The 25790-nt window shown below is 34.9% G+C and overlaps 1 protein-coding gene across 1 annotated transcript in view; it reads right to left on the reverse strand.

Moving 5' to 3' along the window:
* LOC114083011 (broad substrate specificity ATP-binding cassette transporter ABCG2-like) overlaps positions 1–25790 on the reverse strand; it is a 131795-nt gene that overhangs the window by 101578 nt on the left and 4427 nt on the right. The window contains 1 exon segment of the mRNA XM_071614014.1: positions 25589–25648. Coding sequence (XP_071470115.1) covers positions 25589–25648 — 60 coding nt within the window.

The following is a 25790-nucleotide window of genomic DNA, read 5'->3' on the forward strand; positions in this document are numbered from 1 at the left end:
ATTATTAGGTTGTTTATTTTGAATTTTTCTGATCTCTTTTGTAGGCCCTCATAGCTATAAAAGTTCCTCTTAGAACTGCCTTCATCATGTCCCATACATTCTGGTATGTTGTATCACTATTCTTATTTGAGTGTAAGAATTTTAAAAAATTTCCCTTGTTTTCTGCTATCATTCATTCATCATTCTAAAGTGTACTGTTTAATCTCTATATACTTATATAGTTTCTGTTGGGTTTAGTCATGTTGATTTCTAATTTCAGTCCATTATGGGATATGATAAGTTATAAAGAATTATATCAGATTTTGATATTTGATAATATTTGCTTTGTGGCCTAAAATATGGTCTACTTTGGAGAATGTTTCATGAGCCACCAAGAAAAATGTGTGTTCAGCTGTTGGTGAATGAAATATTCTGTAGATGGTCTGTTAGATACATTTGATTTGTAATATTTTTCAGTTCTATAGATACTATCAAATTTATTTCTGGATGACATATCTAATAGTGAGGGGTGGTGTTGAAATTGCCCAGTATTATCATACCAGGATTTATTTTGAACAATGTCTCCTTTATGCAAGTAGTTGCATTCACATTCAGGGCATAAATATTTATTATCATTGTATCTTCTTGTTGGGTTGTTCTCTTACCAATATGAAGTGACTTTCCTTGAATCTTCTGATTAATTTTGGCGTAAAACCAAAGTACTTTGTCAGATGTAAAAGTAGCTATTTCCCTTTGGTTTTGGACTAAATTCACATGGTATTTCCATCTTTTCACTTTCAGCCTATGCCTTTCTTTTCCTGTAAGATGCATCACTGGCAAGCAACTTATAATTGGATCTTGTTTTTAAATTCATTTTGCCAACATATGTCTTTTACTTAGAGAATTGAGACCATTTACATTCAATGTTATTTTAGACTTAGACATGTTTATAATTTCTGTTATTTCAATTTATTTATCAGGTTTAGTCTGGTCCTGTTTCTCATTTGCTTAGCTACTCTTCAAATGAAATGTGTTCTTTTATGAGTCCTGATGTTTGCTTTTTTATCTCTTCTGTGAACTGTATTTTCTTCAGCAAGTTCTGTAGAGCTGGTTTAGTAGTCATGAATTCCTTTAGTTTCTGTTTATCTTAGAAGTTTATATTTTATCTTTGACTTTAAAGATTGCTCTTCATGATGGAGCAGTCTTGTTTGACAGAGATTTTCTTTCAGGACCTGGAACTCAAGCACTCCTGGATTTTGGACTGAGAAATTGGAAGTGATTTTGATGGGATGGTCCCTAAATATGACCTAACATTTTTTTCTCTTAAAGCTCTTAAAATTATTTTTTTTCTGTATTTGAGGCATTTTAATTATTATGTGTAATGGAGAGGTTCTTTTCTGATTTTGCTTATTAGATTTTCTGAATACCTCCAGTATCTTGATGTCCATTTTTTTCTTAAGTTTGAAAATTTTTGTCCGTTAATATTTCCATTAAGAGGCTATCCATTCCATTAGCTTGCATCTCACAGCATCCTCAATTGCAATGATTCTTAAATTTCTCTTAATATTTTCCCATAATTTTTGTAGATTGTGACCATGGGTATTTATTTCCTTTTCTGAATATTCAAGGCTGGCCACTTTTTCTTCCAGCTCTGAAATTCTGTATTCAGCATGGTCTATTTTATTAGGGAGACTCAACTACACATTTTATTTGTTTTACTGTGTCTTTCATTTCCAAGATTTCTGTTTGGTTATTTTTCAATATTTCTATCTTCTTATTGAATTTCTCATTTATATCCTGTATTGACTTCTGTATTTCATTCAATTGTTTTTCTGTGTTCTCTTGGAAGTAATTGATAATTTTTATAATGATCCTCTTGAATTTCTCATCTGATATTTCATGCACATCTATATATTTGGGGTCACTTGCTGGTGAATTATGAACTTTAGCAGGTGTTGTTTAGCTTGCTTTTTTATTTCTTGTATCCCTGGGTTTGTGGCTCAGCAGTAGAGTGCTTGTCTAGCACATGCTAACGTGTGTTGGGTTTTATGCATATGTTGAGAGGGACTTCTCTCTCATTCTTCTCTGTAGGCCTTTGTAAGACAGTCTTCACTTGACAAAGTTTTCTAGAGTGACCTAGATTGAACCTCCCTTATAAGTGTAGTATCCATAGCATTTGTGTTAATTCTTTCTGTTTTGTTTTTACACTGGATGTCCATAGATGAGATCTGGGGCTCCAGGGCTCACCATTTCTACTTGGGGTCTGGTCACTAATTGGTTGTGTTTTTTATATTCTTTGCATTAAAGTATAGCTGAAGATTGAGTGTCATTAATTTGTTTGTGAAGCAAGGTAATCTATCTTTTGTTTGAGTTCACTTCAGCAGCAGAGTTTTTTTTCACTGTAAATCTGTAGCATCCCTGTAAGCTACCAGCACCTCACAGAATAGGGGGAAACAAACAATAGCAATGACCAATGCAAAAAATGTATAGCATTAAAATAAATTCCTGGTTCTTACTATGATATATACTATATTAATTGCCACACACACACACACAAAAAAAACAAACAAACAAAAAAAACGCACAGAAATGGTGAGTTCAGAAATTGCCAACAACAAAAACAATAAGTAATCATGAACTATATCTGGAATTAAAGCAAACAACATGTGGATAAAAACTATGGTGGAGAGCAGGAGTTATATAAACCAATTAGTTCTCAAGATGGTAACAATATTGTTAATTAAGAGAAAAGAAGATGTGATAGAAAGGCAGAAAAGAGTTTACAATTTCAAGAAGTGAACAGAGAATGCAAAAGAGATGTTGCTCTAAGAGATCAGGTTCTGGAATTTGTGGATGTCTGTTGGGAGTTTGAATAACAAAAACCTCTCAATAATTCTACTCATGGGACATGGGAGCCAATCCTCCACAATTTATTGCCCAAGAACATAGACTTCCCAGGCTTAGTCATTGAATGTATTCATAGTCCCTTGTTCAGATTCTCTGGTCTCTTCAGCTGGTCATATGAGATGCCACACTCAAAGAAGAAGCAAGTTGGCTCCCCTTCAGTTTTGTGAGTTGAATCCCCCTGGACACAATCTTCTCTGTGCCTGTTTCATTCCCATTCTGGTAGGTACACCCTAGGTCACACAATAGGTGCTTGCTGGAGAGTGGGGCTATGATCTCCTGGCTCTGAGACAGCAGCTTCAGTGTGGCCCCTCAAGTTGGCTCTGCCTCTGCTCTCTGCAGCCAGTTGAGAAACAGAGCACTTTTCAAGCAACTGTGCACAATGCAGCCTCTGGATCCATTAAGTTCAGGCTGCTTTCCTGATCTCAGGTTCTTTCATACTAATCTGTCCATTGTGTTTCTGTCTGTGTTCTCCCTCTTCTATGTTGAGCCACACCACTACCATGGCTGCCACTGCTGCAGCAACCAGCTTGCCTCTAATGTACTCATTCTTCTTTATTTAATGTACCCAAATTTCTAAGTCTCCAAGGTAATCTGACTGTTGAATATTGAGATTTAGTGAAATACCTCTTTCACTCACCCTGCTAAGAAGTAATACACTTGTTGCTTGGATCTCAAGTCATGAAGCAACTAGAAATGCACCCTTCTTCTGGTCTACCATTTAAATCTCCCTGCATTTCTTCTTTAAAAGTCTACTGTTCCCCTTGGCATTTAGAATCACAACCTCTGGTCAGTCCACCACTGTATATTGTCTTTTGCTAGAAAAGTAATAAAACTTCATTTTCCTTTTTCTCAAAACCTTGTCCTCATTAATGGATCAGCATAAGGGACAAGGATCCAACTTCTGGAATCTGTAATGTGAACAGTTTTCATGAAAGCAATCAAAGAACCCAGGACTTGAGGAACCAAAATACCAGCAAGAAGGGAACAGCCCTGGATCAATCCCACTACCCTGTACACTTTCTTCTTCAGGTCTTTGCACATGAAACCTTTATACATAGGAGGTAACATTCGGGAACAATATGAAAAAAAATGTCATAGGAGTTTTCTTGAAGCCCTTAAAATACTTGAGCAAAAATCTCAGCAGTTTCTCAGATAGAGAAACAAAATTTGAACTTGCAGGTGAGAAAAGATGAGGAACCTTGGAAACACAAAGTTTTGAGATTCCTGCAATATTATAATCTGTGAATATGAGGAAACCAAAAATAGGCAGCATCTGCTAGATCAAGGTAAGCTGCTCAGAATTTGGTAGAATAAATTTGAATCCCTGTTTATTCTCTTTATTTTGTATTTCTCATCACTGGATCACTTAAAAATAAAAGCAATTTTGTAACACCATAAATGATACATATATTTGCTATATCTTAAAACAAATTAATTCTTGAGTTTCAAAACAAGTCCAAACTATGGTACTAAATATATGTCTGAAAAATAGTAAAATACTAAAAAAGAAAAGAGTAAGAAATAGATTCATTTTAGTCAGTTCTCAAGACTATGGGGTAAACAAATACATCAGGAAAAATGAGATTGTGAAAAGTAGTTGTTAAGCAATTATCAGTCAAACCCAGGAACACATATTAATATTTTACGTTCTTATAATAAGATGTTCAAAAATTTCCCTAATTACAGGAGGTAAAGGCATGTTCAAACTAGTCACTAGAATATCCTATAATAAAGTTCACTTTATTGGCATAGTAAAAATCATACCCCGAGACAGAGATCTAAGATAAAAATGAGACATGTCACCCTTGAAGTCTCACAATGAAGTAAATCACAGAAGAAACTAAGACCACCCAATGGGGAATAGTTAGCTTTGTTATAATATTTAGACTTTTAGATAATACATGTGATCACATCAGAAAGACCAAGACCATGTCTGCCACTTAGATGCTATAAAAAATGTGTGTGTCTTTCTCTTAGGGACATGGCCTGAGAATTCCATTCCCACCTGCTGCCTCCCTTGAATAACAGCATAAGAATAAAAGCCTTCTATTCTTAAGAGTATTCTTACCTGATTCTATATTCAGGGAACATAGTAACCTGCAGTATTGATAACAAAAGTGTATATACTTCAGTTTGAAAATAACAGAGTTGTAAAATTAGCAAGTGTGCCAATTGTATAAAAGAAAATAATTCTGTTTTCCTGGACCTGTCCTATTAGCTATATTCATTCATCTCAAGCAAAATGAATAAAGTGAATCCCCAAAATTTAAACCTGATCTATAAATAGAATTTAATTTTTGAAAACAAAAACTGGGGCTGGGGCTGTAGCTAATTGGTAGAGCGCCCACCTTGCACTGGGTTTGATCCTTAGCATTACATAAAAATAAATAAAGATATTGTGTCCAATTACAACTAAAATATATTTTTAAAAAACCTATTATTTTTATTCCTGAAGCAAGTTTTGTACCCTTATACATAGCTACCCAGTATCCAATATCATGGGGCAGCCAATGAAATAAAAACAAGAACAGTTTCAGTAACTATATCCCTTCCAGGAATACCACAAGGCTCTCATATAATATTCACAAAGATCCCTAAACATTTGTTCCAGTATGTGCATTAAAACTTTAATAATTTAGCATTAAAATATTCTCCAAGTCCAGGTCATAAGGCAGGAATTTTTGCCTTTTCTTTTTGCTCCTACTTATCTCCTATATTGTAAGTAAATAAAACAGTGATATTTTTAAAAAGTATCTCCTTTAGACTTCACTGCAAAAATAATTTTTTAAAATTATACTTGCACTTGAAAATTGAATTTGCCAGCAGATGATAGCTATTATAAAAGCATAACAATTGTAATGTCCACTATTTTTTCCATTTTTCAGATCTCTGCATACCTTATTCTCAATGATTTATATTAAAAGAAAAATTAAATCAAAGGCACAGCTATTATAATTACTAGCAAGAACTACCTAGGAAACATGTTAAGAAGTAGACTTACAGAACTCCTTTGAGGATGCTCAATTCTGGTAGTGTTCCTTAACTTAGGCTTGGAAGCTCATCCCATGGAGAAACATTAGTCCTACAGACGAGTTTTGGGGATGAAGAAAGATCTCATCCAGTGACCAAAGAATGGAGCTTCACAAATCAGCTTCACAACTCGAGGGTGAAGGGGCTACATATATAGAATAGGAAAAATGAGGGAAATAGATAGTCTGATAAAAGAAAGGAATATTCATATCTTTTCTGGGAATAGACAAAGATCTTCAGCCTCTTGTCACTTCATTCATGGTATGGAGTTTCTTCATTTGGTGGGTGGTAGGTGTTTTCAGCCCTGAAGTGGGGAAAGAGAAAGACTAGGCAAACCTATGCCAAGGTAAATCCATATTTTACTTTTGAGCCATACATTTCTCAAATGATCAACATGTTTACATGCAGAGCTGAGTAGAATCTGTTGCAAGGGTTATAGTAACAAAGGAGAGAGAGATAATATGAAGACACCAATGTAAAATATTTTCATCTCACTCCAGTCACCCATCAGATGTTTAGGTCCAAGGAAAAATGTCAGATTTTCAGCAAAATTGTCCTTGGGGTCCCTGAAGACTAACCCAGGCAACTATTACCATCATAAACTAAATATTAGAGGAGTTATCAAAGCAAAACTAGTGGAAGACTAATACATTATTGCCCAACAGTGTGACCTCCAAAATTGGAGATTATTAAGTCAAAAGCAAGTGAAACTAAAGGATTTATTTGTCTTTTTTCCCCTCAGTAACAGTAGAAGTACTAAATCACATATAAAATTTAAAAAGAGAATAAGCACAAATGGAGAATAGTTAGTTTTGTTATAATATTTAGAGTTGCAGATAATATTAATTTTTTAAAGATATGGGCAAATACTTAATAATACCACCTAAGTACTCAATATATTAACATTCTGAGATCACAGAAAATATGATTCTTCTGTTTCAATGTAGGATATACTTCTAGCTGGGAATATCCTTCCCATCTTAATTTCTACATGCTAATATGCATTTAATAACAGGGAGCTTGAGATGCAGTTCCATTTCTGTTGGAGAATAATACCTGAGTACACGGAGAGTCTATACTTCCTAGAGGAGACAGACCAAGTCAATGGGAGGAGAAGAAGGAGAGAGAGATGGTGTCATAAGGAATATAAATAAGTCATTAAACTGAAACAGATGTTAGGAAATGAATGCAGCTCATCATGCTGGAGTTTATCCTTTAGGCAGAGGCAATAAGAATATGAGGCTAGAGAGATCAGCAAAAGCCATGAAAGGGTAAGATGCCTGCTTAGGAATTCAGTCTTGACTCTGGAAGCCTGGAGATTCTTGGACCACAGGGTCTCTTCCCCACCTTCTCCTCACATAACCTGGACATCATGATCCTTTCAGCAATGTCAATAGTACTCAGGTGAGATAGCAAGGAATCTTTGAGAATTTCATGATTCATGAAAATTAATAAGTTATTAATAAAAAGGAGAAAGTGTGTTTTGGCAGTGCATTCTCTGCCAGTGCTGCTCATGGTTCAGCCTAATATTAGTTATTGTGTTTTTGTCATGTTTATTGCAAACATGACAACAGTAAACAGAATTGTAAATAGTAAAATTTGCCCTCTTTAAGTGAGCTTTTCAGACTCTCAAAAAATGTAGTCATATGTGTCCCAACACCAGGATATAGACCATTGCCATCACCACAAAAAAATCCTCACCTTGCTATTGCTCAGTGGTATAAGTGTAGATAATGATTATATACTGTATATTTCAAAATAATACAAGAAAGGATTTTAAATATTTTCAAACAAAAGAAACCATACATATTTGAGGAAATGTACTTGTTTAACATTACATAATATCAAAAACAATATCAAATTAATTGAGCATACATATCAGTTAAATGCAAAATATTACAGCCTGAAAATGAGGACAATATAATTATTTTAACATATATATAATTTTTTATTATAATTGGCAACTACTGTTGTAAAAGCATAGTGTTTTAACAAATATTTTTAATGAGAATGGCACATTCAATATTAGAAGTTGATCCATCATCACTGTTGATAACTTTTCATTAATTCTTTGCAAAACCTGTTTTAAAATAAGGAGTCAAATAAAGGAAGGAGGGAGGTCCTGTTGTTTCTTTAGCACCTGGAAAAAATGAGAGATTAGTTTGGCATCAACTGTAATTTTAAATTATTTATTTATTTCCCTCAAAAGTAAACATAAGGGAAAGCTTCTATGAAAAGTTAGAATGTTTTTCGCTTTATTGTAACTGAACAGTGTGACTGATAATTCCCTTCTATTATGGCCTCCATGATGAAACTTTATTAAAGTGCAAAAGCCTTGTATGTTCTCATGTCATTTCAATTCATGACTTCTTTCCACCCTGGCTTGTATTTTACTTTTGACATCAGATTTCTGCTCATTTCAAATGTTTCATGGGTGCTTAATGAGAATAAATGCAGAAATAAATTTTACATATGTGTGTACTGTAATATATCTTATGTTAAAAAAATGTTTTTTCCTAAAGGAACTCTTTCATAAAGTCTAGGATCAGGAGCAAAGATGTTCATGAACCTGTATGTTTTTCTGAAAAAGAAGTGAGCATTCACATTTATACAATCAGGTAAGAAAAAAAAAATTAGGCAATATTACAGACATAAATATAATAATAATATTTTTAATTAACAAGATTTATAATTTAATTTTTGGAATAACATCTTTCTGAATTATTTTTAATTTCTCAGTAGTATTATTTTAAATTGATATTGCTAACTTGTATTCACTCCATATTTAGTAAGTTTTCATCATCCTATATCAACTCTGTTTACATGTTTGGAGACAACAACAGGTTTACCTTAGCAAGCCTGCATATTAACTACTTTACTACCTGGAATCAGTTGCACCACCATTTCATTTTCTGAAAAGAACACTCTGGAGATCTCAAGATGGCCGGCCAGAGGCAGGCAGCATTCTATGTCGCCCCGTGACCCAGGTCTCACCTAGTTCAAATACTGCATCTCAGAGAGTGTAAGAGGACCCCTATACAGGGATTTTCACAGAAATCACCAGTGCTGTGACCCCCGTGCAGGGCTCAAAGCCTCAGTGTTCGAGAGCAGGATTCCGGACCCCTGGTGCAGGAAACCCAAAGTCCACAGTTCTAGCTCACACATGGCTCTCAAGCAGCTTAGCAGAATCACCTATCAGCACATCTGCAGAATTCCAGACTTCACTCCACTCCCACGCAGGTCACTTGGTGACTACCTATCTATAGCACAACAACATTGCCTGGCTCCCTCCACCCCACCAGACTCCTCAGCGCTGGGAGCAGACCAACTTCATCTTGGATAACCTTTCTCAGCATATTTGGTGGTGGCAGTTCTCAGCTCTCAGATCAGATCTCCATCTTCCCAGGTACCACATATCCAACTCCCCCCACCCACCTCCAGCTGCGATCTTGGCACAGTAACCACTCAACACAAAAACAGCTCCCAATTGGGCAGGTGTGCAGTGCTACCAGGTTGCCGCTAACCTTGTGTGAGTCTGGCTGTGAGAGGTCCTGCAGGTGGGAACTACTAAGTGGGAGAAAGGGGATGGGACTAAAGTTTGGAGCCTAACAGAGAGACCAGAGACTGGGAAATCTCCAGGCAAGAGAGGGAGACAATATTGTGGGCACTCATGTCAGACAAGTGGTCCCAAAAAGAGACCCATGAGGTGCAGCCTCCCTGCAGAGACTGCCAGGTGGCACTCTTGAATTCCAGATGTCCTACACTGAGATTTGTCCTCCCATCTTGGTTACCTACACCATCCTGAGGGCAGAGACACCAGCTAAAAACAGACAGCCACAACTATTGGATGAGAAGAGAAACAGAAAAGAAATAAACCTCTAAAACTAGCAACAACCCTGGTTTCTTCTTTTGAATATTTTTTTTCTCTCTATCTCTCCTATCCCTCTATTCTCTGGCCCTCACATAGACAACATGAAACCAAGAACTTTGCATGAAATAGGATTTTGAGGACTGAACATCTGAATAATATAATAGAGGTGTGGTATATGCCCCCCTTTGTTTCTTTTTTCTTCTTTCATTTTTCTTTTTCCCTCCAAATTTTATTATTTGAACATTGGGTATTTCTCTAAATGCATATGTGTGTTTGTTTTATGTACTCTACTGTCTTCCCATGTACTTGTCTGCCTTAAATTACTTCCTATCTATTATCTTGCTAGTAACACTCTTCATTAGATTTCTCTTTCACATTTCCTAAGATACACTAACTCTATACCCTCACATCTTTCCCCCTCAGCATATTGTCCTACTCCTCACCCCCATTTCACTGTCCACTGTCAGAAACTGTAAACCTTTTTACAAAACTACTGATTATATTTTAGATAATAATTGAATCCAACATTTCTGTACATTGAGACTAAACTGTAAATGTCTTAGTAACAACAAATTGTTCATAGTTGATGTATTGTGGATATTGGGATCAGTTAATATTGTCCTTCCCCACAAAGGAGAGGGCTTGGAACCCTACAAGAGCACTAAAAACCTATAGAGTAATAATACCCCAGACCCACAGCACTGGAAAGGAAGACACATGAGCAACATGAAAATACAAGGGAAGAGAATACCACAAACAAATCAAGACACCACATTATTGGAATCATTGATAGCCACATCAGAAAAAATGACAAAAAAAGAGTTCACGATATACATGGTTAAAATGTTCTGTGAACTCAAGAAAGATATAAGCAAATACAAACAGTGAAAGGTCACTTTGACAAGAAGTTACATAAACAAATCAAGAAGCAAAAGATCACCTCACAGGGAGATAGAGATTTTAAAAACAAACAAACAAACAAACAAACATACAAACAGAAATCCTTGAAATGAAAGAAACAATAATCAAAATTAAAAGTTCAAATGAAAGCATCACCAACAGAGTAGACCACTTAGAAGATAGGATATTAGACAATGAAGATAAAATATATATTCTTGAAAAGAACACAGACCACACAGCAATAATTGTAAGAAACTATGAGTAGAACATTAAAGAAATATGGAATAGCATAAAGAGAGCAAATTTAAGAGTTATTTGGATAGAGGAAGGCACAGAGGTCCAAACCAAAGGAATGAATAATCTATTCAATGAAATAATATCACAAAATTTTCCAAACATGAAGAATGAATTGGAAATCCAAATTCAAGAAGCCTATAGGATGCTAAATGTACAAAATCACAACAGATCCACACCAAGGCACATTATAATAAAAATGTCCAACATACAGAATATGTAGAGAATTTTAAAAGTCATGAGAGAAAGGAATCAGGTTACATATAGGGGAAAGCCAATTAGAATAACAGCAGATTTTTTAACATGCACCCTGAAAGCTAGAAGATCCTGGAAGAACATATATATGAAGCTCTGAAAGATAATGGGTGCCAACCAAGAATTTGTATCTAGCAAAATTAAGCTTCAGATTTAAAGATAAAATAAAAACATTCCATGATAAAAAAAGAATTTATAGCTAGAAAACCAACACTACAAAATATCTTCAGGAAAATATTCCATGAAGAGGAAACAAAAAACAATAATGAAAATCAGCAGAGGGAGATAGTACTGTAAAGGAAAAACTAAGCAAAAAATAAAATCAAGTCAAGTTAAATAACAAAAATAAACAAATATGGCTGGAAATGCAAACCATGTCTCAATAATAACCCTGAATATTAATGGCTTAAACTCACCAATCAAAAGACACAAGCTAGCAGATTGAATTTTACAAAAAAGACCCAGCTATATGCTGCCTACTAGAAACTCATCTGATAGGAAAAGACATACAGAGAGTGGAGGTAAAACGTTGGAAATAATCATACCACTCACATGGACTGTGGAAACAAGCAGGGGTCTCCATCCTTATATCAAATAAAGTAGACTTCAAGCCAAAGTTAATCAAAAGGGATAAAGATGGACATTACATACTGCTCAAGGGAACCATACACCAACAAGACATAACAATCATAAATATATATGCCCCCAAACAATGATGCAGCTATGTTCATCAAACAAATTCTTCTCAAGTTCAAGAGTCAAAATGACCACAATACAATAAACTTGGGTGACTTTAACACACCTCTCTAACCACTGTATAGATCGTTGAAACAAAAGTTGAATAAAGAAACCATAGAATTCAATAATACAATCAATAACTTAGACTTAACTGACATATATAGAATATTTCAACCTGCATCAAGTGGATACACTTTCTTCTCAGCAGCACATGTATCCTTCTCTAAAATAGACCATATAATATGTCAAAAAGCAACTCTTAGCAAATACAAAAAAGTAGAGATACTACCATGCATTTGATCAGTTCATATGGAATGAAATTGTAATTAAATGACAAAATAAAAAATAAAAATTTCTCCATCACCTGGAGACTAAACAACATGCTACTAAATAAAAAATGGGTTGCAGAAGACATCAAGGAGGAGATTTAATAAATTCTAGAGGTAAATGAGATCATAGACACAACAAATTGAAATCTCTGGGACACTATGAAAATAGTACTAAGAGGAAAATTCATTGCATGGAGTTATTCCTTAAAAGAAGAAAAAGTCAACAAATAAATGACCTCACACTAAATCTCAAAGCCCTAGAAAAAGAAGAAAAAATCAGCAGCAAAAGCAGAAGGTAAGAAATAATTTAATCAGAGCTGAAATTAATGAAATCAAAACAAAAGAAATAATTGAAAAATTTGACAAAACAAAAAGTTGGTTCTTTGAAAAAAATAAATAAAACTGGCTGACCCTTAGCCATAATAATGAAGAGAAGTAGAGAGAGAACTCAAATTAACAGCATATGTGATGAAAAAGATAATATCACAACAGACACTTCAGAAATACAGAGGATAATTAGAAAATATTTTGAAACCTTATACTCAAATAAAATAGAAGACATTGAAGGCATCAACAAATTTCTTAAGTCATATGATTTTCCTAGATTTTGTTAGGAAGATATACACAATTTAAACAGACCAATATCAAGTAGGGAAATAGAAGACGCCATCGAAGCTAACCAACCAAGGAAAGCTCAGGACCCGATGGATACACAGCCGAGTTCTACAAGACCTTCAAAGAAGAACTAATACCAATACTCTTCAATTTATCTCAGGAAATAGAAAAAGAGGTAGCACTTCCAAACTCATTCTATGGGGCCAATATCACCCTGATTCCCAAACCAGGCAAAGACAAATCAAAAAAAGAAAACTTCAGACCAATATCTCTAATGAACATAGATGCAAAAATTCTCAATAAAATTCTGGCAAATCAAACACAAAAACATATCAAAAAGATTGTGCACCATGATCATGTGGAATTCATACCAGACATGCAAGGTTGGTTCAACATATGGAAATGAATCAATGTAATTTATCACATCAATAGACTTAAAGATAAGAATCATCTCAATAGATGCAGAAAAAGCATTGGACATAACACAGCACCCCTTTATGTTCAAAACACTACAAAAACTAGGGATAATGGGAACATATCTCAACATCTTAAGGCATCTACGCAAAGGCTCAGGCCAACATCATTCTAAATGGGGAAAAATTGAAGGCATTTTCTCTAAAAACTGTAACAATACAGGGATGCCCTCTTTCATCACTTCTATTCAACATAGTTCTTGAAACACTGGCCAGAGCAATTAGGCAGACAAAAGAAATTAAAAGGATATGTATATGAAAAGAAGAACTTAGATTACCACTATTTGCTGAAAATATGATTCTATATCTAGAAGACCCAAAAAACTCCACCAGAAAACTTCTAGAACTAGTAAATAAATTCAGCAAAGTAGCAGGATATAAAATCAACACACATAAATTAAAAGCATTTCTCTATATTAGTGACAAATACTCTGAGAAGAAAATGAATAAAATTACCCCATTCACAATAACTTCAAAAAAATAAGATACTTGGGAATCAACTTAAAGAAAGAGGTGAAGGATCTACACAATGAAAACTATAGAACTGTAAAGAGAGAAATCAAAGAAGACTTTAGAAGATGGAAATATATACCTTCCTCTTGGACAGGCAAAACTAATATTATGAAAATAACCATGCTGCCAAATGCACTATACAGATTTAATGCAATGCCAATCAAAACCCCAATGGCATTCCTCATAGAAATAGGAAAAGCAATCATGAAGTTCATCTGAAAAAATAAGAGACCCAGAATAGCTAAAACAATCCTTAGCATGAAGAGTGAAACAGGTGACATCACTATACTGGACCTTAAACAATATTACAGAGCAATAGTAACAAAAACAGCATGATATTGGCACCAAAACAGACTAGTAGACCAATGGTACAGAACAGAGGACACAGAGACTAACTAACAAAATTACAATTATCTTATAATAGACAAAGGTGCCAAAAAATGCACTGGAGGAAAGATAGCCTCTTCAACAAATGTTGCTGGGAAAACTGGAAATCCATATGCAACAAAATGAAATTAAAACCCTATCTCTCACCATGCACAAAACTTAACTCAAAATGGTTCAAGTACCTAAGAATTAAACCAGAGACTCTGTGTCTAATAGAAGAAAAAGTAGGCCCTAATCTTTATCAAGTGGGTTCGGCGCCAACTTTCTTAATAAGACTTCCAAAGCACAAGAATTAAAACCAAGAATCAATAAATCAAACTAAAAAGTTTCTTCTCAGCAAAAGAAACAATCTGTGAGGTGAACAGAGAGCCTATATCTTGGGAGCAAATTTTTACCCCTAACACATCAGATAGAGCATTATTCTCTAGGATATATAAAGAACTCAAAAAGCTAAGCACAAAAAAAAAACAAAATAAAACAAAAAAAAAAAAAAAATAACCTTATCAACAAATGGGTCAAGGACCTGAACAGACACTTCTCAGAAGAGGATATACAATCAATCAACAAATATGTGAAAAAAATGCTCATCATCTCTAGCAATTAGAGAAATACAAATCAAAACTACTCTAAGATATCATCTCATTCCAGTTGGAATGGCAGCTATTATGAAGACAAAGAACAATAAGGGTTGGTGAGGATGTGGGAAAAAATGTATACTAATACATTGCTGATAGTACTGCAAATTGGTGCAGCCAAAATGGAAAGCAGTATGGAGAGTCCTTGGAAATCTGGGAATGGAACCACCATTTGAAATCTGGGAATGGAACCACCCTCTCCTCAGATTATTACCCAAAGGACTTAAAAACAGCATATCACAGGGACACAGCCACATCAATGTTTATAGCAACACAATTCACTATAGCTAAAATGTGGAGCCAACCTAGATGCCCTTCAGTGGATGAATGGATAAAAAATGTGGCATATATTCAGCAATATTATTCAGCAATAAAAGAGAATATAATCATGGCAATTTGCAGTTAAATGGTTGGTGTTCAAGAAGATAATGCTAAGTGAAGTTAGTCAATCCCCCAAAACAAATGCCAAATGTTTTCTCTGATATAAAGAGGCTGACTCATAGTGGGGTAGGCAGGGGTAGCATGGGAGGAATAGATGAGTTTTAGATAGGTCAGAGGGGTGGGAGGCAATGGGAGGGGCAAGGCGATTAGCAAGGATGGTGGATTGTGATAGACATCATCATCCAAAGCACATGTATGAAGACATGAATTGGTGTCAACATACTTTATATATAACCAGAGATATGAAAATTTGTGCTGTATGCATGTAATAAGAATTATAATGCATTTATTTAAAAAAATCAATAAAAAAGAACACTCTGAATTATCAGTTGGTATTTCATACTCATTTCAAAAAGCCACCAGGGCCATAACGGTTGAGAGGAGCCAGCTAGACCTTCCAAATATCCCCCAAAGAGCAATTTCCATTCAATAATTACCTCAAAGTTCTGTGCTATGGAATGTATAAAAAACATGCTGTCACCATAATATCTCCATGAATAAACTATAAAATGAATGAAAATGTAATGCTGGTTTACTTTGTGCTTTGAGTGCAAATAGGTGGCTTATTTTATAATTGACATTTTTTCTTTTTCTTTTTTCCTCCTCCTCTCTTCCTCTTTAACAGCAGTAGAAAACGAGACTAACTTTTTTTTTTCCTTTCCCAGGCTATCATGTACTTCATTTTCCCCTAAAATATCACTTGCCCACATGAATAAAAAAAACGTAAACCTGGGAAATGGAGTGATAACTCTGTTGACAACACCTTATAGACACTAATTAATTACATCTACAGATAACATGTAGATCTCAGTTTTTGAGTTCCTCTTTTAAAAGTGCTTTGTTTCCACTAAATCACAACCACAGGGGGAATCATAGTCTCTGTAATAGTAGTCCCATTTCCCCTTTGTGAGAAAGTCAATAAAAGTTTTTACTTTTTTTTCTCAGAACTTTGTCTTCATTAATGGATTGTCAATGGAGAAAAAGGACCAAGATATTGGTATCAAATTGGTGTCCAAAGTGAGCCCAAGTGTAGTTCTCCACTCTAGCCTTCCTGGGCAGATCTGGCACTCCAAAAAATACCCCTTCCATGGTGAAGATGTAGGGTGGCTGATAAGAGTCAACCACTGGAGGCATTGGAGATGGGGTAAGTTTGCCTCAAGTTAGACCACTTTGAGAGAGGTGTTACTCTGCAAAAAGGAGAAAAGACTGAGGGACATTTCTGCTGAGGCTCCTTTTGTTTCATGGAACTCCTGCTTTCTCTCGCCAAGTGTGTATGATTCACACCACTATTTGTCTAATTTGAGAAAAAGGAAGCTACATTTAATAAAGTCAATAGCTTGGCCAAATCTCCCAATATGCATGCTGAGACCCTCAATTCTACACAGCTGGTTCTCCTTCATGGGAACACCTGCTTTACCTTCATGAGAACATCTGGTTCTTCCTTATGGAAATATTTGTGGCACCACTGGTATAGAAATCATGATTAAGTGGAACTAGAAAGCCTAGGGGATTTCCCCCCACCTGGTCTATCTGTTCCATCTGTCAGTCAGTCTTGGATTGGGGAATTCCCTCTAGCTCTGTGTGTATGTGCACATGCCCGTGCTTGTGTGTGTGTGTGTGTGTGTGTGTGTGTGTGTGTGTGTGTGTGTTTTGCTTTGTTTTTATCTGTTGCTGGCTCTTCAAAACATGGGCTATTCCACATCAACCCTTGCCAGTAGATCTTGGCCAAATGGGTCCTGCATAATTGTAAGCATATGATTAAGAAAAAGATGGTGATTCACTGTAGCATACTCTAACCATTGGATGGTATTCTGAATTATACAATCTCATAATTGGAGTTGACATATCAGAGGATAGATAAATAGAAGAAATTTGTATGTGCTAGCATTTATGCAGTTATACGATAAGAAGTCTGAACATCCAGAAATTAATTAATGATGTAAAAATAGTCACCCCCTCTGGTGTGTTAAACCAGCAGGACACCAGAATTAAAAGTTGAGAATGATTTAAATCCTTTTTCTTTTATACTTAATCCTATGCTCCCTGGTCTGGCATCACTTCCAACTTGTACATTCCTTCTTTGCACACAGGGAAGTTCCCACTGGCTGAAAAGCACTCAGCAAGTTCCCTATTCTTAACACTGTCATATTATAACCCATGGACAAAAATGACCTTCCTTTAAAATCTGACAGGATATCCCATTTGGCCATGGGTAACCCATTACTGAGGCGAAGCAATTCATGCAATGTTAGCACCCATTGGTATGAGTGCACCTGCAACAAGAGGAGAATAAAATGGAGGGCAGAGCTCAAAAACTGTAGTCTCCTTCATCAGGCTTTGCAATTCCTGGGCAAGGGTGACAAAGTACCCTTGAAGGTGAGCCTGGGCACTGAGGAGGCTGGTATATGCCAGAGTGCAAAAGGCAGTGCCTATGAGATGAGCCAAATGTCCCCAAAGGAACCCAACATACAATTGACAGTAGGGATTCAATTGAAGTACATCACTAAGGTCATGATAGGAGTGATAAATCAGGCTCAGTAGCATCCACAGCTCCAACACTTTGAATGCAAGATGGGAGAACAGAATTTGAGGCATAAGTTTTGCTTATCCAAAGTTGTCCAATCCCTCTCCTGGGATGAAATTTATTGTGGAAATTAAATGCTCAAAAACCTTCTCACTCCAAAAGCAGTGACTCCATTTGCAAGTGACACTGGATAAAACACTCCATTTCCAGCTTTCACTTGCCAATCAGAAAAAGAAACTGAGCCCACTTTGCTGAAGGTTTGTTAAAACAAACAAACAAACAAACAAACAACAACAACAACAACAACAAAAAAACAATTAAGGCCATATGGGCTTATAGGACCCAAGGAAGGCAGATCAACACTATCCCAATCAAGATGGAGGGAATAACTTGCCACAGCAAGAAACTACCCAACTTAAGAGGATCCAGCCTCTTCTAAGACAAATTTTTTTAAACAAGAAATCAGCTTTGTCAGATCCCCTATGATACTCCAATCCTGGTTGTTAATAAACCTCACACTGGTGAGTATCGAAATGTATAAGACTTGGGAGCTATAAATAATAATGTCCAGGATATTCACCTCACAGTGCCAAATGCCTATACCCTGCTGACAGTAATTTCAGGTGACTATGATTGGTTCAGTGCTGGACTTATAGGGAGGCACTCTTCTCCATTCCACTGGAAAGCAAGTCCCAATTACCATTTGTTTTTGAGTGGTAGAACCTCAAAACCAAAGTAGCCACATAGTGTCTCTGGAGTATCCTACCTCAGAGATTTAAAAACTCTCACAATTTGTTTAAGGAGAGACTAGCCAAAGACCTGTGAGGGTTATGGCTAGATCAAGAAATACTTTCAAAATATGTGGGTGACCTGTTTATAGCCAAGCCTGACTGTGAACACTGCCTTTCTAATGCTATGATTTTATTAAACCAGCTTTCCTTGTGTGAATATAAGACATTCACTGAGAGTCAGATTTATAAGAAGTCTTGTATTGCAGATTAGCCAAGGAATCCAAAGTTTGATGTCAGATCAGAAGCAGGCTATCTTACACCTGAGAGAACCCAAGAACTGGAGGGATTTACATTGGTTCCTGGGAATGGCAGGATTCTTCTGAATTTGGAGCTCTAATTTTGAATTAATGGTGAAATCCCTGAATGAATCTTAGAAGAAACTGACATAGATTAAATGCCTTTAATTTGTCTTTGAAAAGTTAAAATAAAGCCTTATGACAGCCTCTACCCTGAACATGCCCAACTTACAAAAGGACTTTTGCCTATATGTGAATAGGAAACAAGGGATAGCCCTGGAATTTTCTTACAGACATTAGGAGACATATCATGACCAGCAACTCATTTGTCAAAATAGCTTAATCAAACAGCAAAAAGATGGCTGCTTATCAGGGGTGATTGCCACTTATGATTTACTACAAAGCTGATAAGTTCATTCTAGGAAAACCCATTACTATATTAGCTCCTCACCAAGTCTTAGTGACTAGCAATAAAATTGAAACAAAAAATTACCAAAAAATGTTGGTTCTTTGAAGAAAATAATATTGTTAAACACTTACCCAAGCTAATGATGTGAGAGAAAATTCAAATTACTAAAATTTAAATGAAAAAGCAAATATCAAAATAGACACTACTAAAATATAGATGATAATCAGAAACTATTTTGAAAGTTTGTACTCTAAAAAATTATAAAATCTTGAAGACATTGTCAAATTTCTAGAGACATAAGACCTATAAAATTGAACCAGGAAGCTATGGTAAATGGCGTCATTTTCTTAGTTTCTCTTCCAGAGGATTTGTCACTAATGCAAAGAAATGCTTTTGATTTATGGGTGTTGATTTTATATTCTGCTATTTTGCTAAATTCATTTATTAGTTCTAGAAGTTTTCTGGTGGATTTTTTTTTATTCTCTAGGTATAGAATCATGTCATTAGTAAATAGTGATAGTTGAGTTCTTCTTTTCCTATCTATATCCCTTTAATTTCTTCCATCTGTGTAATTGCTCTGTCTAGAGTTTTAAAAACTATATTAAATAAAAGTGGTGAGAGAGGGCATCCCTGTATTCTTCCAGTTTTTAGAGGGAATGCTATCAGTTTTCTCCATTTAGGATAATGCTGGCTTTTGGCTTACCATAGATAGCTTTTACAATGTTGAGATATGTTCCCATTATCCCTAGTTTTTCTAGTGTTTTGAACATGAAGAGGTACTGTATTTTGTTGAATGCTTTTTATGCATCTATTGAGATGATCATGTGATTTTTATCTTTAAGTCTGTTGATGTGGTGAATTACATTTATTGATTTCCATATGTTTAACCAACCTTGCATCCCTGGAATGAAACCCACTTGATAGTGGTGCACTATCTTTTTAATATGTTTTTGTATTTGATTTGACAGAATTTTATTGAGAATTTTTGCATCTATGTTCATTAGAGATATTGGTCTGAATTTTTTTTTTTTATTTGATGTGTCTTTGTCTTGTTTTAGAATCAGGGTGATATTGGCCTCATAGAATAAGTTTGGAAGTGTTCCTTCTTTTTCTATTTTATGGAATAATTTGAGGAGGATTGGTATTAGTTCTTCTTTGAAAGTCTTATAGAACTCAGGTGTGTATCCCTCTGGTCCTGGGATTTTCTTAATCTTTAGGTTTCTCATGGCATCTTCTGTTTCATCCCATGAAATTGATTTGTTTAACTTGTGTATATCATCCTGATTCAGTTTGGGCAAATCATATGACTCCATAAATTTGTTGATGCCTTTGATATTTTCTATTTTACTGGAGTACAAACTTTCAAAATAATTTCTAATCATCTTCTGTATTTCTGTAGTGTCCATCATGATATTTCCTTTTTCACCACAGATGTTGTTAATTTGAGTTTTCTATTTCTCTTCATTAGTATAGCTATGGGCTTATCAATGAAATTAAAATAAAAAGTTGATTCTTAGAAAAAATAAACAATTTTTTTCTAAGAATCAACTTTTTGTTTTGTCAATTTTTTTCAATTATTTCTTTTGTTTTAATTTCATTGATTTCAGCTCTGATTTTAATAATTTTCTGTCTTCTACTGCTTTGGGTAATGATTTATTCTTCTTTTCCTAGGGCTTTGAGATGTAATGTTAGGTTTGTTGACTTTTTCTTCTTTTAAAGAATAAACTCCATGCAATGAACTTTCCTCTTAATACTGCCTTCATAGTGTCCCAGAGATTTTGATATGTTGTATCAGTGTTCACATTGACATCTAAGAATTTTTTAATCTCCTTTTGATATCTTCTTCAATACATTGTTCATTCAAAAGCATATTATTTACTGTCCAGGTGTTGAAGTAGCTTCTTTTTTTAATTTTATCATTGATTTCTAATTTTATTCAATTATGATCTAATAGAATGCAGGGTAGCATCTCTGTTTTTTTATAATTTCTAAGAGTTGCTTTGTGGCATAGTATAGGGTCCTTTTAGAGAAGGATCCATGCTCTGCTGAAAAGAAAGTGTTTCTATCATTGATGGATGAAATATTCTATATATGTCAGTTAAGTCTAAATTATTGATTGTATTATTGAGTTCTATAGTTTCTTTGTTTAGCTTTTGTTTGGAAGATCTATCCAGTGATGAAATAGGTGTTAAAGTCACCCAGAATTATTGTGTTGTGGTCTATTTGATTCTTGAAATTGATAATAGTTTGTTTGATGAATGTAGATGCCCCATTGTTTGGGAAATATATATTTATAATTGTTATGTCTTGTTGATATATGCTTCCCTTAAGCAGTATTTTGTACTCTTCTTTATACCTTTTAATTAACTTTGGCTTGGAAGTATGGAGGTTCCTTGGAAAACTTGGAATGGAACCACATTTGATCCAGCTATCTCACTCCTCAGATTATATCCAAAGGACTTAAAAACAGCATACTACAGTGATGCAACCACATTAATGTTTATAGCAGAAGAATTCACAATAGCTAAATTGTGAAATCAACCTAGATGCCCTTCAATAGGCAAATAAATAAAGCAACTGCAGTATATATACACAATGGGATATTATTAAGCATTAAAACATAATAAAATCATGGCATTTGCAGGTAAACGGATGGAGCTGAAGAATATCGTGATAAGTGAAGTAAGCCAATCCCCAAAAAACAAATACTGAATATTTTCTCTTATATGGGGATGCTGATCAATAATGGGGATGGAGGAGGAGCATGAGAGGAATGGAGTAACTTTAGATAGGGTACAAGGGAGGGAGGGAGGGGTAGGGCAGGGGTATGGGCAGAAAAGATGGTGGAATGAGATGGACATCATTACCCTAAATATATGTTTGAAAACACAAATGTTGTGACTCTTCTTTGTGTACAACCAGAGACATGAAAAATTGTGTTCTATATGTGTGGTATGAATTCAAATGCATTCTGCTATAATGTATAACAAATTAGAGTAAATGAATAAATTTTTAAAAATTGAACCAGGAAGACATAGAAGATTTAAACAGATCAATTTCAAGCAATAGAAATAAAAACACAATCAGAAGCCTACAAGCTAAGAAAAGCCCAGAATCAGATGGATTATCAGCCAAGTTTTACTTGATCTTCACAGAAGAACTAACACCAATACTCCTCGAGTTATTCCATGAAATAGAAAGGGAAGGAATGTTTCTAAACTCATTCTGTCAAGCTAGTTATCAACCTGATACCAAGACTAGACAATGACATATCAAGGAAACAAAACTTTAGACCAATATCCCTGGTGAACATAGATATAAAAATTTTCAACAAAACTCTGGCAAATCACATAAAAACATTTTAAAGATAGTACACCATTATCAAGTGGGGTTCATCCCAAGTATGGTTCAACATATGAAAATCAATAAATGCAATTTACCATATCAATAGGCTTAAAGTCATGAATCACCTGCTTATCTCAACAGATGCAGAAAGCATTTGACAAAATATAGCATACAATACATTCAAGCTCAAAACACCAAAATTACTAAGGGTAGTAGGAACAAACCTCAACTTTGTAAAAGCAAGATGCATTAAACCCAAGTCCAACATCATTCTAAATGGAGAAAAATTGAAAGCATTCCCTCTAAAAACTGGAACAAGATAGGAATGCCCTCTTTCACTATTTCTGCAACATAGTCCTGAAAATGCTAGACAGAGCAATTAGAATAAAAAAATTAAAGGGATACAAATAGAAAAAGAAGAGCTCAAACTAGCCTCATTTGCCAATGATATGATTCTATATATAGAAGACTCACAAAACTCCACTAAAAACTTCTAGAATTCATAAATTTAGCAAAGTTGCAGGATATAAAATTAACACACATAAATGAATTGAATTTCTATACATCAGTGATGAATCAACTGAAAGAGAAATCAGGATAACTCTCTCATTCACAATAGTCTCCCAAAACAAAATACTTGGAACCATATCTAACAAAAGAGATAAAAGATCTTTAAAATTAAACTATAGAACTCTAAGGAAAAAATTAATGAAGACATTTGAAGAAGGAAAGTTATCCCATGTTCTTGGATAGGCAGAATTAATATAGTTCAAAATTGCAATACTATGAAAAGGGCTATACAGATTTAATACACTTACCATGAAAATTTCAATAATGTTCTTCAGAGGAATAGGAAAAGTATTCATAAAATTCATTTATAAAAATAAAAGGTCCAGGGCTGGGGGTGTGGCTCAAGCGGTAGCGTGCTCGCCTGGCATGCGTACGCCCCGAGTTTGATCCTCAGCACCACATACAAACAAAGATGTTGTGTCCGCCGAAAACTAAAAAATAAATATTAAAAAATTCTCTCTCTCTCTCTAAAAAATAAATAAAAGGCCCCAAATAGCCAAAGTAATCCTCAGCAAGTAAAGTAAAGCAGGAGATATCACAACACCAGAACTTAAATTATATTACAGAACTACATTAACAATAAACAGCATGGTATTAGCACCAAAACAGATGTAAAAACAAATGGTACACAATAGAAAACACGGAGACAAATCCACATAAATATAGTTATCTCATACTAGACAAAGGCAATATAAACATACAATGGAGAAAATATAGCCTCTTCAATAAATGGTGCTGGGAAAACTGGAAATTCATTTATAACAAAATAAAATTGGACCCCTATCTCTCACCTTGCACAAAACGCAACTCAAAGTTAATCAAGGACCTAGACATTAAACCAGAGACCCTGCATCTACCAGAGGAAAATATAGGCCCAAATCTCCATCATGTCCTCTTAGTAACAACATTCCTCAACAAGACTCCTAAAGCCCAAGAAATAAAATAAAAAAAAATAATAAATGGGATAGTATCAAACTAAAAAGTGTCTTCAAATTAAAGAAAACAATCAAAAATACAAAGAGAGAGCCTATAGAATGGGAAAAAAAATCTTTGCCACATGCACCTCAGATAGAGTAGTAAACTTCAGGATATATAAAGGATTCAAAAAACTTAACAGCATAAAAACAAATAACCCAATCAATAAATGGGCTAAGGAACTGAACAGATACTTCACACAGAAGAAGAAATAAATACATGAGAAAAAGTTCAACATCACTAGTAATTAGAGAAATGCACTGAGATTTCATTTCACTATAGTCAAAATGGCAATTATCAAGAATGCAAAAACCAATACATGTTGGTGAGAATGTGAGGAAAAAGGCACACTCAGACAATGCTCGTGGGACTGCAAATTGGTGCAACCATTCTGGAAAGCATTATGAAGATTCTTCATAAAACATGGAATGGAACCACCATTTGACACAGTTATTTTCACTCCTTGGCATATATCCAAAAGACTTAAAATCACATAGTATAGTGATGCAGCCATATCAATGTTTATAGCAGCTCAATTCACAATAGCTATGCTATGGAAGCAACTTAGGTGCCTTTCCTCACTGTATCACTCAGCCATAAAGAAGAATGAAATTATGGCATTTGCCAGTAAATGGATGGAAATTGAGATTATTATACTAAGTGAAATAAGCCAATCCCAAAAAGACAAAGGCCAAATGTTATCTCTGATATGCAGGTGTTGACTCAGAATAAGTGGAGGTGGGGTTGGTGGGTATTCACAAGATTGGACAGGACACATTGGGGAAAGGGAGAGGGGATGAGAATAAAAAAGACAGTTGAATGAATTAGAAATAACTTTCCTATGTTCATGTATGAATACACGACCAGTATATCTCCACATCATGTACAACCACAAATAATGTAATTATACTCCATGTATATATGATATGTCAAATATATTCTACTGTCATGTGTAACTAAAAATTAAAAAAAAAAATAAATATATTACTGGCTTCTGCAGTATAAACCTCCCAAATGACCCTCACCTTGATGGTCCCAACACAGATAATAGGCTCCTTTATCTCTGATGCATGTGTTCACTGAACTATTTAGCTCCTTCTCTAAACTTTTAATATTATTCCCTTATCTTTCCTCCTCATTAGCTCATAACATGGACAACTACTATATGTTAATCATTTTATCATGCCATGCTAGTAAAGCTAAATTTAATAAGATTTTCTGGTCTTAGGATTAAAACCATAAGCTGTTCCAAAGGCAAATTATCCACCGTATTTAGGCCCAGACAGGACATGAACAGAAAATGCATGTGATTTGTAAAAGCACACTGAAATGACACCCAAAATACTTATTTATGCTTTCTTTGGTACTCACACAGATTTGCCTCCACCTGAGGGTCCCATGATGGCATTAAGGCCAGGTTTCATGATCCCACTGTAAACACAAAAACATATTGGTATATTATTTCAATTTTTAAAGAGTTCTATAGATTTAGGGTCTGCAATGAATATATTCATTGAAGGCTGATGAAATTGCAGACAGATAACAAGCATCAAATCTTAAAGAAAAAAAAATC

The sequence above is a fragment of the Marmota flaviventris genome, chromosome 7 (assembly GCF_047511675.1).
Source record: "Marmota flaviventris isolate mMarFla1 chromosome 7, mMarFla1.hap1, whole genome shotgun sequence".
NCBI classification, from domain to species: Eukaryota; Metazoa; Chordata; class Mammalia; order Rodentia; family Sciuridae; genus Marmota; species Marmota flaviventris.